This window comes from Anser anser (genome assembly GCF_964211835.1).
Source record: "Anser anser genome assembly, chromosome: 1".
In the NCBI taxonomy this organism is placed as follows: domain Eukaryota; kingdom Metazoa; phylum Chordata; class Aves; order Anseriformes; family Anatidae; genus Anser; species Anser anser.
This window is the reverse complement of record NC_139720.1, coordinates 80,489,872-80,503,115: the sequence shown is the minus strand read 5'-3', so window position 1 is coordinate 80,503,115 and position 13,244 is coordinate 80,489,872. Positions and strand designations below refer to the sequence as shown.

Here is a 13,244-nt window from a genome sequence, read left to right as displayed (position 1 = left end):
ATGCCCTAACCACTGTGCAATTTCTCATCTGGGAAGGTGAAGTGCAGAGGACAGAATTGCTCAGGTCAAATGCCATTAGCAGCTTTTCACTTGTATGAAACTGAAAATCTGGGCACAATTTTAACCTGAATGATAGGAAACACTAGCTTCCTTAACACACTAGCACAGAGTGCGTTTATGTAATGCTGCTAGATTCTGCCCGAAGCCTGATGCAAAACAGAAACAAACAAATTAACCCCATATGGCGACATTTTTTGAAAATGCTTTGCTTTGGTTTTGTTTCTTTCAAATACTCTTGGAATGTAATCTAAACTATCAAGCTCTCTTTACTGGTAAAACCACAGGATCTATTTCAAAAATTCAGGACTGGACCTGTATGATAACTACAAAACCTTACTTTATGGTGTTCTTCAAAAAAATAGGACTAAAATAGGTGGTTTCACTTTTGACTTTGAAACTGTCTTGAGAAAGTGAGGATAAGAAACAGAAGTCTTGAGTTCCTAAGGTTTTAACCTGAAGTCTGCTAGATCCAAAAAACTTTACATCACTGTAGTTTTACAGGGATATAATCTAAAATTTTGAATGAGTGCATCAGGTTCCTATCCTAAAAATTTTCTAATTTGGATGGCTAAGTTTAGACACCCCAAAATTGACAATCAGGGCATTTACTACAGTTATAGGCTTCTGTGGTTGCTGATTGACTTTCAGTGCTTTGAACAACTGACTTCATGTTCCTAGCCTTTGAAGCATCTAGAATTATAGGTGATGTATAAAAATATGGGAAGCAATATTTAGCAATGGCTACAAGAATCTCATATTAGGGCCCTGTCAGTAAACATCTTTAACTTAATTCACGTAAAAAAAAAAAAAAAAAACAAACAAAAAAAGAAAACAAACAAACAAAAAAAACAGTCTAAACCTCTCTAGTAGTCAAAAGACTGACTTACCTTTAAAAGACTCTAGTATACATTGCCAGGCTTATTACAACAAAACATCATCAAAAAATCAACCCCCTAACTGTAACAGATATCACAAAAAAAAGCCCAGCCCAAACATCTCCCTATAACAGCAGAAAAACCCTTTGAGTGGTCGGGACTTTGTAAAAATCACAACATATAAATAACATGGGAAGAATTTGCTTCAAAGAGCTAGCAACATCTTTGTAACAATCCACTGACTTTCAGCTCCTAGAGGTAAAACTATATATAAAAATACATACCAGGTCAAAAATTCTCAACTAACTCTAGATAAGTGGATCTTGGCACAGAGCCAGTGCAATGCAGAAATACCAGCTGAGATCCTGGAATTAGCACAGCTGCATTAACGTGGCATTATGGCCAGGCTAATTAGTCCTATTAGTGGCACATTGCATGTTGTGGCTTAGACCCCCAGTTTACAGAGGCATGTCTGAGCATCTTACCCCATAGGCCTGAATATTTTCACTGGCACTCTTCAGTGGGAAATATTCCTATTAGAACTTCCTTGAATACTCTCATGTCAATACATGTAATGTATTAATGAGGAATGTGGTGAGATAGCTTTACCAATTTCTGTCAGCCATTTGGCAACAGCTCCATAAATTTCATCAAGAATAAGTATCACAATGAGGTTAATGATGACAGCAGTTGCGGTCACTGTCACTCGAATATTTGACCTGGTTGTCTCATTTGTGCTGAATGACAAAGCTGCTGCTGTAGTAATTCGGTATACGATCACACCAAACACTGCTGAAAATGTCAGCATAATCTGCAAAGAAATGTACAGATTGGTTAGTTTAAGTATGATACTAGTGTTATACTAGCGTTTAACAGAAACATTGATTTATATGTTGGGTTTGTTCCATGACTTGGCGCTGTGTGGTTATTTCCTCAAGCAACACAATAATAACGGGATAATCACATTAAAATCTGAGAATTCAAAACTGTCTATCAGGGACATAATAAAGCAAATGGCTGCAGAGTTATGAGTTGGCATAAGAAGTCCTGAAAAAGTGCATTTCCTCTGCAGATAAAGCTTCACACATTATCCATGCAGTAGTGGTGAAACTCAGGTGTCTCGAGTTCAAATGCAGATTAAAAGTCAAGATCTTTTACCTGGCAATAGGTTCTGATGGCTTGGACTGAAGGGTCTACATGTATGTGCAGCCAAGGAAATAGTCACTGCAGAAGTGCCACTTTATTTTCTGATATCAGTTCTGTTTGTGTAACTAGTGCCACAAATTAAAACATATAAATGTTTCCCTTACTATTATTGTTTTAAGATAAAGATGGGTTATGAGAGCTTCACTTTACATTTCTGTCCCAGAAATCAGGTGATGTCCTGAGGTCCTTCAGGGGCTAGTTTTGTCCCATGAAATGAGAAAAGTCAGCCCTGTTACTAGAGGTCGGGTTCCCACAAGATGAATTTGAATTTCCCAGGGCTGTGTGTTCTGGTTCAAAATAAATAATTAAATAAATGAAGTGAAATGGTAATAAAAAGTAGCCAACTTTCATAGCCATAGCAGGAAAGAGGGAGCAGGTATATTTTTCCCTTCCATTTTTGCCTTTGGCAAGAATTCCAATGTGCATTCATTATTTTAAGTAAAACATCTTGAGGTCCTCAGATGAAAGAGACTACCTAAATGTGAAAGATTAGACCAATGTAATTATTTCAGTGGGCCTAGGGGCCAAGATTCACAGCATGGGTTTAACAAAATTTAACAGTTCATTTTAATGACCCAGCAATGCTTTATTGAACCTTTGCATACGGGGGAGGTTGTCTTATGAATGGTACTATAACAGAAGAACAAGAACAAGAGTCAGAGTTATATTACAGGTTGAAGAAGAAACCTAGGCACATTTTGTTTTGATAGCGAAATAGTACACATTAAAAATATATATATATATTTGGAGAAACTTCTGGAGATATCTGGTAGAATTCACAAATAGTTTTTGTGAGAAAACTGTAATAAGACATTAAATCTAATAAAATAACTTATTTTGCCTTTTTTAAATAAATGTTTCATTAATTTTAAATGAAATATAGATCACTGGTGAGTTTTTGCATTGTGCTAATATTTTTCATTTAAATTCTGGTGTAAAGAAAAAAAAAGAAAAAAAAAAAAGAACCTGAACATGAAACACTTTGAATGAAAGCATTTCAAATGGCATAAAGTATTATTTCCTTTCCTCTTGTAGTTTTCTTTGTGTTGAGAAAGCTGTTTCTGTTTTTTCCTGCCTATTTTTCTCGTTATCTCTACCAAACATACAAATGAAATATACTATCTGCTCAGCTCTCACTGTGACAGAAGTGGTGCAGGGACCCAAAGATCAGAACTATTACCTAACTTTCCCACTATTTGTTCACAACAGTTGAAGGTAATGTCCCCAGTAATGAGAGAAAACAAAACAGCATCACCTGGCACTAATCTAATTCACCTTTCACCTCTGGAGTCACCTCTGGAGTCACACTTTTTTATTATTATTATTTTAATTTTATTTTGGGTCACAGATTCCTTCTTATTAATCACTTTCCAAATATTGTTTTTTTCTTTCTCTTTCTCCTGTGGATTTTTTTGACATTTTCACTCTTTTGGTGGAAAAGCAAAACCAGCAAAGTAAGATCAAATGTATCATTCTGGTATTGCAAAAGCACTAGGGCATCAGAAACTCCTCAGTTGCCTAGATGTTTTTTAACATACACTTAGGTACAGATGGAAAAATACTCCTTTAGATCCTTCATTATCTGTGCATCCTGCAACAAAAGAGAATTGAGGGAAACTTGTAGGACCTCACAGTAACTGAGAGCATTGCTCTCACTCCCCCAGACAGGCACTGAGGGAGGGGTTCCTGTATCTTCACAGAATTCATCCCGTTCCTGAAAATATATCTCTTACCCAAATTCCCTATGAGAAAGACACCGTTCAGGTACCTATTTGGGGTTTTGTCGTAGCTGTCAGTTTTCCCTCTGGCCAGTTCTCTCCCTTACTATGGCAGACAGCTTCTTCACAAAATATTTAAACTTATTCTGTCAAAGACTGAATTGCTTAGAAACAGATGTGAAAATTGGCTGCGGAAAAGGTCACCTACTGAGCCTGGTATGAATGAGGACAAACAGGAAAACATACTAGCTCTGAGAAGGAAGCCATAAAACCCTGTGGGCTAGACTGATACCTTCATCCAAGTAGGATAACAATTTAACGTCCGAACAATTCTTTGGCTCCCCAGTGGGACTATTCCAGAGTCAAGTATTATGCCATGTGGGAAGGAATAGGACAGTAGGGTTCAAAAGAAGGAACAGGATGAACTCTTCTGCCATGACACTAATTCGTTTTCTTCCTTATTCTGATTGAGCCAAACACAAGGAACACAAAGAAAGGCTCCATGCCATCCCACTCTTTTGCAGCAGCTACCAACGTTTTTATCACATACTCAGAAATCTTTACTGCAACATGTACCTTCTAAGTGTAGAGTTTATAAATTGTGACATATTTTATTACTAATGACTTACAAGCCGAAGTTGTTTATGGCCATCTTGTCCTAGAGTCCCTGCTACCATCTGTCTTACTGGGCAAATTCACAAAAAAGATTTGTGAACTTCTATTCTAAAATCTCTTCAAAAGAGATTGTTTAAATCAATGCAGTCAGCTGAGACTTGTTGTACTTCTGAGTACAGCAAAAGAACTCTGACCAGATTTTAAAATATCTGTAAGCATGTAAAATAATAATATAAACAGGAGTGGAGGCCGATTGGGCAAGAGAACCAAACCCATCATTTTTTCTCAACCTGCCCTTTTAAAGAAACAAACAGCATACCTAGCTGAGAAAAGCAAGGAAGGAAAAACAAATAGAGTTCTGCTTGAAAGGATATTCTGCTTGAAAAGGGAGTTAAAAAGTGCACAAAATATAAAATAAAGAGAAAAGTCTTAAGGTAAGAAAAACACTAGCACCTTCAAGAATTATCAGGGAAACAATCGTATGTAAAGTTGGGAGAGAGAGGGGCAGAACATGACAACATTGTTCTATTGCAATGTAGGCATCTTTATGGAAAATATCTGTGGATTTGTCTGCGATATCCCATTGGCCTGGAAAAGATGGAGTTAAATATTTAGCAATCACTTCTGCAGCACTGAAAATTGCAACATATTTGTGTGTGTGCATGTGCATATCTGTTCCTAAGCCTCCTGTGCCTATGTGGAATATATGTGCACACTCATATATAAATGCAAGATTTCATCATTTATATCTATGTAGTGCTCACCGCCAAAAATACTAGTCTGTGTGAATAATAACACAGACATTGGTGAGATATATTTACTTTCGTATATCACAGTATCACAGTATCACAGATTTCTAGGTTGGAAGAGACCTCAAGATCATCGAGTCCAACCTCTGACCTAACACTAAGTACTCCACTAAATCATATCGCTAAGCTCTACATCTAAACGTCTTTTAAAGACCTCCAGGGATGGTGACTCCACCACCTCCCTGGGCAGCCCGTTCCAATGCTTAATAACCCTTTCGGTAAAGAAGTACTTCCTAACATCCAACCTAAAACTCCCCTGTCGCAACTTTCGCCCATTCCCCCTCGTCCTGTCACCAGGCACGTGGGAGAACAGACCAACCCCCACCTCTTTACAGCCTCCTTTAAGGTACCTGTAGAGAGCGATAAGGTCGCCCCTGAGCCTCCTCTTCTCCAGGCTGAACAAGCCCAGCTCCCTCAGCCGCTCCTCGTAAGACTTGTTCTCCAGACCCCTCACCAGCTTGGTCGCCCTTCTCTGGACTCGCTCGAGCACGTCCATGTCCTTCCTGTAGCGAGGGGCCCAAAACTGAACACAGTACTCAAGGTGCGGCCTCACCAGAGCTGAGTACAGGGGCACAATCACTTCCCTAGACCTGCTGGCCACACTGCTTCTTATACAGGCCAGGATGCTGTTGGCCTTCTTGGCCACCTGAGCACACTGCTGGCTCATATTCAGCCGACTATCAACCAGTACTCCCAGGTCCTTCTCGGCCAGGCAGCTTTCCAGCCACTCATCTCCCAGCCTGTAGCTCTGCTTGGGGTTGCTGCGCCCCAGGTGCAGGACCCGGCACTTGGCCTTGTTGAACTTCATACAGTATGCAATTCTATTGCACAAGCTGACAGCAAACTTTTCGTCTGGCTTTTCCAATCACTGTTTAACTAATCTAACAGAAAAAAAGTAAGGTCACATGCACTAAAGAGCAGATCGTAAGCTTCACATGTGAGAGTGGAGCTGGCTCTCCCTCACCAAGAATTGACTTGAATTTCCTGCATGGTTTATAAGTTTTCTACTGCAGGTGCTTATGTCTTACTAATGCTCAACATATTCTAGAAAAATGATTGCGGACACCATTACAAATGGTGAAAGCCAGCAGAGTTCCTCTAGTCACTATCAAGAACTAAAGAACTGGAGCTCTACATTTCACCTTTATAACTCTCTCTGAAATGTTGCAGTAAGCAGTGGCAGTAATACATAAGCTATGACTCAGGAAAGCACTTTAAGCTCATGCTTAAGGGAGACTTTAACATGGTTAAAGTTGAGAGAACCACGTAAGCACTCTACCTGCAAAAGAATGACTTGTTAAAGTTAAATCAGGTCTATATGCTTAGTTCTAACCTGTATTACGATTTTGCTGGTAACATTTGAACTGGTTTTGAGACTTTAACGCTCAGAACTTGTAACTTTTCCATTTTGATGCTTTTTCTTCCTGTTCTTTTTCTTCATTAGCCAAAAAAAGAAAACATTTTACAGAAATAAGCATGATATTCCAATGATTCTAATCCAGATAAGTGAAAACATGCACAAAAATTAAGGTTTATGATAAAATGCAAACAATTTTCAGTTATTTGTGCAGAGAAGAAAAATACCCTGCTTTAAGCAAGGTCCCAGATAATGCCAGTCAGAAGTTCTGCCTAAAAAGCAAATGTTTGCTGTGGCCTTAGGAAGACAACAGTCATTCAAAATTTTGTAAACATGTGCAAATGTGTATGAGTGATATACCTAGTATGTACATAAAATATACCTACCCTACTACACATACATAGTATCATAGAATCATTTAGGTTGGAAAAGACCTCTAAGATCATCTAGTCCAACCTAGCACTGCCATGTCAACCATTAAACCGCGTCACTAAGCTCTATATTTACATGTTTTTTGAAGACCTCCAGAGATGGTGATTTAAACACTTCATCGGACAGCCAATGCTTCACAACCCTTTCAGTGGATAATTTTTTCCTAATATCCAACCTAAACCTGCCCTGGCACAACTTGAGGCTATTTCCTCTTGTCCTTTCACTTGTTACTTGGGAGAAGAGACTGACTGCCACCTCACTACAACCTTTGAGGTAGTTGTAGAGAGTGACAAGGTCTCCAATGGGCCTTCTTTTCTACAGGCTAAACGACCCCAGCTCCCTCACCACTCGTAAGTCTTGTTCCCTAGACCCTTAACCAGCTTTGTTGCCCTTCTTTGGGCATGGTCCAGTACCTTAATATCTTTCTTGTAGCGAGGGGCCCAAAAATTAACACAGTATTCAGGGTATGGCCTCACCAGAGCTGAGTACAGGAGACAATCACTTCCCTAGTCCTTTATACATTATATATATACACACACATATACATATACATATTTATAAATATGCAGGCATGAATTTGGCTTGAATATGATCATAAAATAACAGAAAAAGAAATTAAATACTCACAGGATATGTGTTGTAGTATATGTGAAGTATAGTAAATTAGAAATACAAAGAATTAATTATTTTTTAAAAAATTATTCCCTGAGCAAGTTTCTCAGGTCATAGGTTCATGTGGTACAAACAGACACATTTCACTGCCATTTTATACTGCCTCTGGATGTGAACACATGCTTTCATTCAGTAATTTCTATATCTAGAAGGATAATGGGATCCTTGACAAAGTAATGTAAGGCTTATCAGGCAGGCTTTCCTGTTGCTGCTTACAAAGTCTAGCAGCTTGCTGATGTGTTTGTTTATAGTCTGTTAAAAATTTCTCTAGGAGAATGGTGTCCACACTTTATAGTAGCCTGACCTGCCCACTTTATTCTTGTTTCCAGAATGCCATAGTCTTCCATGACTACAGTATAGTCCATCACTGCACATGTGTTGGACAAATACTTCACAGCAGAATGTTTATTTCACCTATACATCACTTGTTCAGTAGGCTTAATGCTTCTAAATATCAGTCTCACAGAACATACTGAGTACTGTTCATGCAAAAAAATACAGAGTGGGCTTCCGTTTATCAGGTAATGGAGGATGGAGCAGAAGCTCTGTGGAGAGGTGGCATCTAGCAATAAGATGCTGTCATTACAGCAAGTCATCTAGCCAACAGTCCTCCCATAAGCAGTCTTTGGAAAAAGAGGATAAAGCTGGAGATAGACTTTGAACTCTATGAGTCTTCCTGGTAGGAGACATATTTCTCATGAAATATAGGATATTACTGTAGCTTTCTGCAGATTTTTAACATCTTTGAGAGCATTAATTCAAGATTGAACTCAAGAAGCTCATCACAAAGTTTCTCACACCTAATAAATCTAGAGATATACAGATTATCTTACCATGAAGAAAATCAGTCCACAGTTTGCTGCATATCCAGGTATACGATCATTCCAAGTCAGTTTGTCCTTTTCATCCTGTGACAAAACACAAAGATAAAGTAACGAATTTTACGGAACTGTGCAAGAGGAAATATTAGAGTTAGTAAGATCTGTTAGTGAAAAAAATGTTTCTCAATTCCAGTACTCCTGTTATAGAACTGAAGATAATTATAAGATTTAGAACACTGCTATTTTAAGTTGAGAAAAAGAGAGGGTAAAATGGTAAATAAGACTATAAAGAAAATGTCTGAAAAATCCCTCCCCCCCCCCAAAAAAAAAAAAACTAACTATGATTTCAGTATTTGAAAAAATGTATCCAAGTGTTTCTAAATTTCATAGTATTGGGATTAAGCCCTTAAAATACAACCATTCATTTTAAATTCCTTCTTGCAAAACTTCAGAAGAATAGTCCTCAACAGAAATCATAAAAAGAATCCTTATGACCATAAAACACAGATTTTTGTCTAATGGCTACATTAGCTGAATGTGGCCACTAAGGTCATTCTTGCAATGACATTCCAATCTTTCTCCTGGTACTTGGTGTATAGAATAGAAAAATTACAAAGGCACAGCTCCTCTGTAATTTTTGCTACCAACCTTGTTTTCTTCATGTGCAAATGACATCTCTCTCTTTATTGAATAATTTAAAGCAACTATGATCAGTAAAATATGGTATGCTTTTACCCTTCCTACAACTATTCAACCCCATCTCTCTCAATGTGCACATCTAAAGAAGACATTCGAAAATGGATTTATATAAGAAATACAATTCCTTCCTCTCAAAATAGGGTTCTTAAAATAATAAGAAGGCCATTACTTTGTTTAAACTAAACTAAATTTATATAATCAAATTAACTAAGGACTCAGAGCGATCTGCTGTTTGCATTTCTGTGATAGACCATTGCTATCCCATGGACTCTATTTACACTGGAGTTAACCCAGAGTTGTTCTGAATTTAAATTAATTTAAATCGGATTAAAGTTCAGGTCAAAAGTTTCAAATAAACTATTTCTACTGTGTGATTGTCCTCAGATAAAAATAAAAATCTAGGAATATTATGTCTCTGTAAAAAGCTTTCCCAAAGTACCAATAGTACAGCGTTATATTCTAATTAGAGAAATGTACTCATAGATTTTCTCATGGAGTTTACTGAAATGTGGAATTAGGCTGAAGACATGCTACACAACCATTACCACTTTGATGGTACCTAAAGCAAGTGAGAAGTAGTGTTGTTCAGCACGCCCTCTTCTCAGCTCAACTGTTCAGACAAATTAAGCATGTATCCTTTGGGAGGATGCTGGCAGGACAAGATCATAGCAACGCCAAGCAGAAGCATCAATAATTTGGCCCAATGTATGGAGTAAATAAAGACTACATACAGAACTAATGGAGTCCACCATTTAGCTGGAAGGCTACTTTAAAAAGAATTTCTGTTAAAGCACAGATGCATTTCATTTCATTTTGGCATCTACCACTCAGCAATTATACAGGACATAGCGAAGTTCTGAGTTACTATACACTTTGACTGGGGCTAAGGGACAATATGTCTAACAATTTCACTAGGGGAAAAACACTAGCGAAGCAAAACTGGAAAATGAGTTGATATTAGCCAAAATGGTTAAAAGAAGAAAAAAAAATCTTTTATACCCATACAGAAGTAGAAGGAGAAAATTGTGATTTATGCAAAAGGGCCAGGAAGAGCCAAAAAAAAATATCAAAGAAAATTAACTCAAAAATCTCTCTAGCAGTAGGAATTTTGGAGAATGAGAAATCATAATATTAAGCTCAAGTATTCACATATCATGAATTGTGCTCCCCAAATCATGAGTGGCAAAATGGCTAAAGTTTTCATGCTTTTTCTTTGGTTGGTTGGTTGGTTTTGTTTTCCTTGCTCAATATATCTGGTGATGCAAGACATTTACTGTAGTTTGAAACAGACAGGGTACCGACATGATCTACTGACTTTCCAAGTCAAGAAAAACATCACATGCTGAAAGACTCCTGATAATATCTCAGCCTTTTGGAATACCTTAAGAAGCAGTTGCCTATTATGAAAAAATAAATAGCCAAAACCTCTGTTTGTCCTATTTGCTCCTCCTATGGTGTTTTTTTTTTTTTTTTTTCTTTTTTTTCTAAGTAATACAAACCTGGATAGATGCAGGAAGGAAGGAGAAAAACTAGGGAAACAGAAATGATTGGTAAGTACTTTTAGAGATGAGAATCAGAAGCTAAAGTGTGCCTAACCCTGCATTTTTAAGTATTAAGAGACATTAGGATTAACCCAGCTAAGGGTCCAAACATCAGATCTGTCTAAGGACTCCAATTATTAGACTGTATGTTCTCAGAAAAGTGCTAGGTGTACAGACACTTAGCACCACCATTCATTTTGGAAACCCTAGGTTTAACATCTGAATACTTGTTTTAAATAAATCTCTGGTTTCCAAAAGCACTTTGTTCCTGATATGTTCAATAAAATAAATTCCTGGAATAAAAATTTAAAAGGATAACTAACTCTTTATATTTTAATTTATTACTGGAAATAACTAAATGGAATATGATTGCATCCCATAGATACTGCCTTGCTGAACATGAAGAAAATAGTCCTTTCTCTTTTGGGGAATTGACATAGGTTGGCTGCCCACACTCCTCAACAAAATGGGGGGATAAAGTAAGATGAAAAAGCCTGTAGGTTGAGATAAATACAGGGAGATCACTTGTCAGGTACCATTACAGCAAAGCAGAGTAGACTTGGGGAAAATTAATTCAATTTATCATCAGTTAAAATAGACTTGGATGGTGCAAAACAAAGACAAAACTAGAAACATCACCCCTCCACCCTTCTTCCCAGGATCATCTTCATTCTTGACTCCTCTACATGTCTCTCCAAGTGGTGCAGGGAGGATGTGAAAAGGGGACTATGGGATCCATCCATAACAGCTCCTCTCTGCTGCTCCTTCCTCCTCACACTTTCTCCCTTCTCCAGTGTGGGATCATCCCATGGGCTGAAACTACTTCAGGAAACAGCCACCTGCTTCAGCAGGGTATTTTCCACAGTTTGCAGTTCAGTTATCTGATGTGGCGTGGTCCTTTCCACAAACTACAACATAATACCTGCTCCAGAAATCTCCAATCCAGTGGCTGGAGCACCTTCTCTGCCTCTGTCTTCTCTCAGTTTAGTGCTCACAGAGCTATTTATTGTATATATATACATATATTTCACTCTCTATCCTCTGCCTTTGTAGCATTTTACCTTTTCCTAAAAACATTCTCTCTGAAGTGCCAAGAATTTGGCTGATGGCCTCATCTGTCTCCTGTTGTAGCTGTGTTAGAAGAGGCTGAAACCAGCTATGTCCAGTAAGAGGCCACCTCTGCAGCACCCCACTGCCAACACATTGACACCTATGTCCAGTACATCTATGACATTGGTGCAACAGCATAAGGAATGTTATATTTGCTTCTGAATACTGAGCAAGGCAATGCAGATAGAATAGAGTTCTCATTCAGAGTGGAATGAAAGACACTGAAAGTGTTTTCCCAGTCTCTTCTTGTAACAGAGGACACAAACGTGGAAATGAGGAAGAAGGGTGGGTGTAAATGACAAAGTACAAGTAGATAAAGGAAGAGAAGGTCAGTATACCACCTGGTCAGCTTTCTCTTTCATGCATGTGCTTTATAAATCTTATACAACATTTTCATGAGTTTGCCATTCTGTATAGCATCAAGACAAAGGGAGAAATGAACATGTCTGAGTTATAAAGGCATTATGAGAAGTAAGAAAAAGCTGGGTGAAAACATTGAGTTACTTAGCATGCAGGGCAGAAATTGCAATACCAAACTCTGAAATTTTGATCATGTAGTAGGCAGCAGAATGTTACTTTCTGTTATAGCTCTTGCAAAGAAATCCAACTCTGTAAATTCACTTGGTATTTTATATTACACCTGATTCTACTCTCTGGCAATAGTGCCATCTAGCCGTTAAAAGACTGTACTGTGAATTATCAAGAACACCTTGTCTGCAATCAGTGTTACACTTAAACATTGCAGCTAGTAACTATGTTTTATTCTAAACTCGTTGAATTTATTAGTAGATTTCTCATAGGATATGGCACATATCCCATTCTAGTGAATAACATTAATTACAGAATATTTCTTGGATTTAGACAGGGGCAGAAAAGTTTACCTGAAGGTTAATGAAAACTCATCCAAATAGGCAAGTTATCTATTTGGAGCAGTTCAAGAGGTGGATATAATTGCTGACATAATACTTTGAAACTGATCACTCAGGTAAAAATCTCAGTGGCAGATATGTCACACTGGCACATTACCCAAGGGAAACTCTATTGCAGGGAAATATTTACATGAAGACAGAAAACTTTTTAACGCAGATTATAGTTCTGTGGTAAGCAAGACAAGCCAATAGATAAATTTAAAAATCTTTCCACCAGATTCTTTGAATACAATGCTCTATTTGCAGTTGTATTCGAGCACTATCTAGATTTTGCAGGATGATTTATATGCTTATGAGTTACCTAACTTGGCTAGGATCCAACATGTGCAGCTCTGCATCCTCAGGTGGGCCTCTGAGCTGTGGAAGCCTGGAAATATACTGCACTTGGACAACACCAAGG

General features: G+C 37.9%; 1 protein-coding gene across 1 annotated transcript in view; it reads right to left on the bottom strand.

Annotated features, from left to right (window-relative positions):
• Window positions 1–13,244, bottom strand: part of ANO2 (anoctamin 2) — a 203,715-nt gene that overhangs the window by 35,257 nt on the left and 155,214 nt on the right. Inside the window, exons 15-16 of the mRNA XM_083820198.1 lie at window positions 8,578–8,652; window positions 1,545–1,746 (exon numbers count right to left, since the gene is read on the bottom strand). Of these exons, the coding sequence (XP_083676324.1) occupies window positions 1,545–1,746; window positions 8,578–8,652 (277 nt within the window). The remainder of the gene's footprint in view (window positions 1–1,544; window positions 1,747–8,577; window positions 8,653–13,244) is intronic.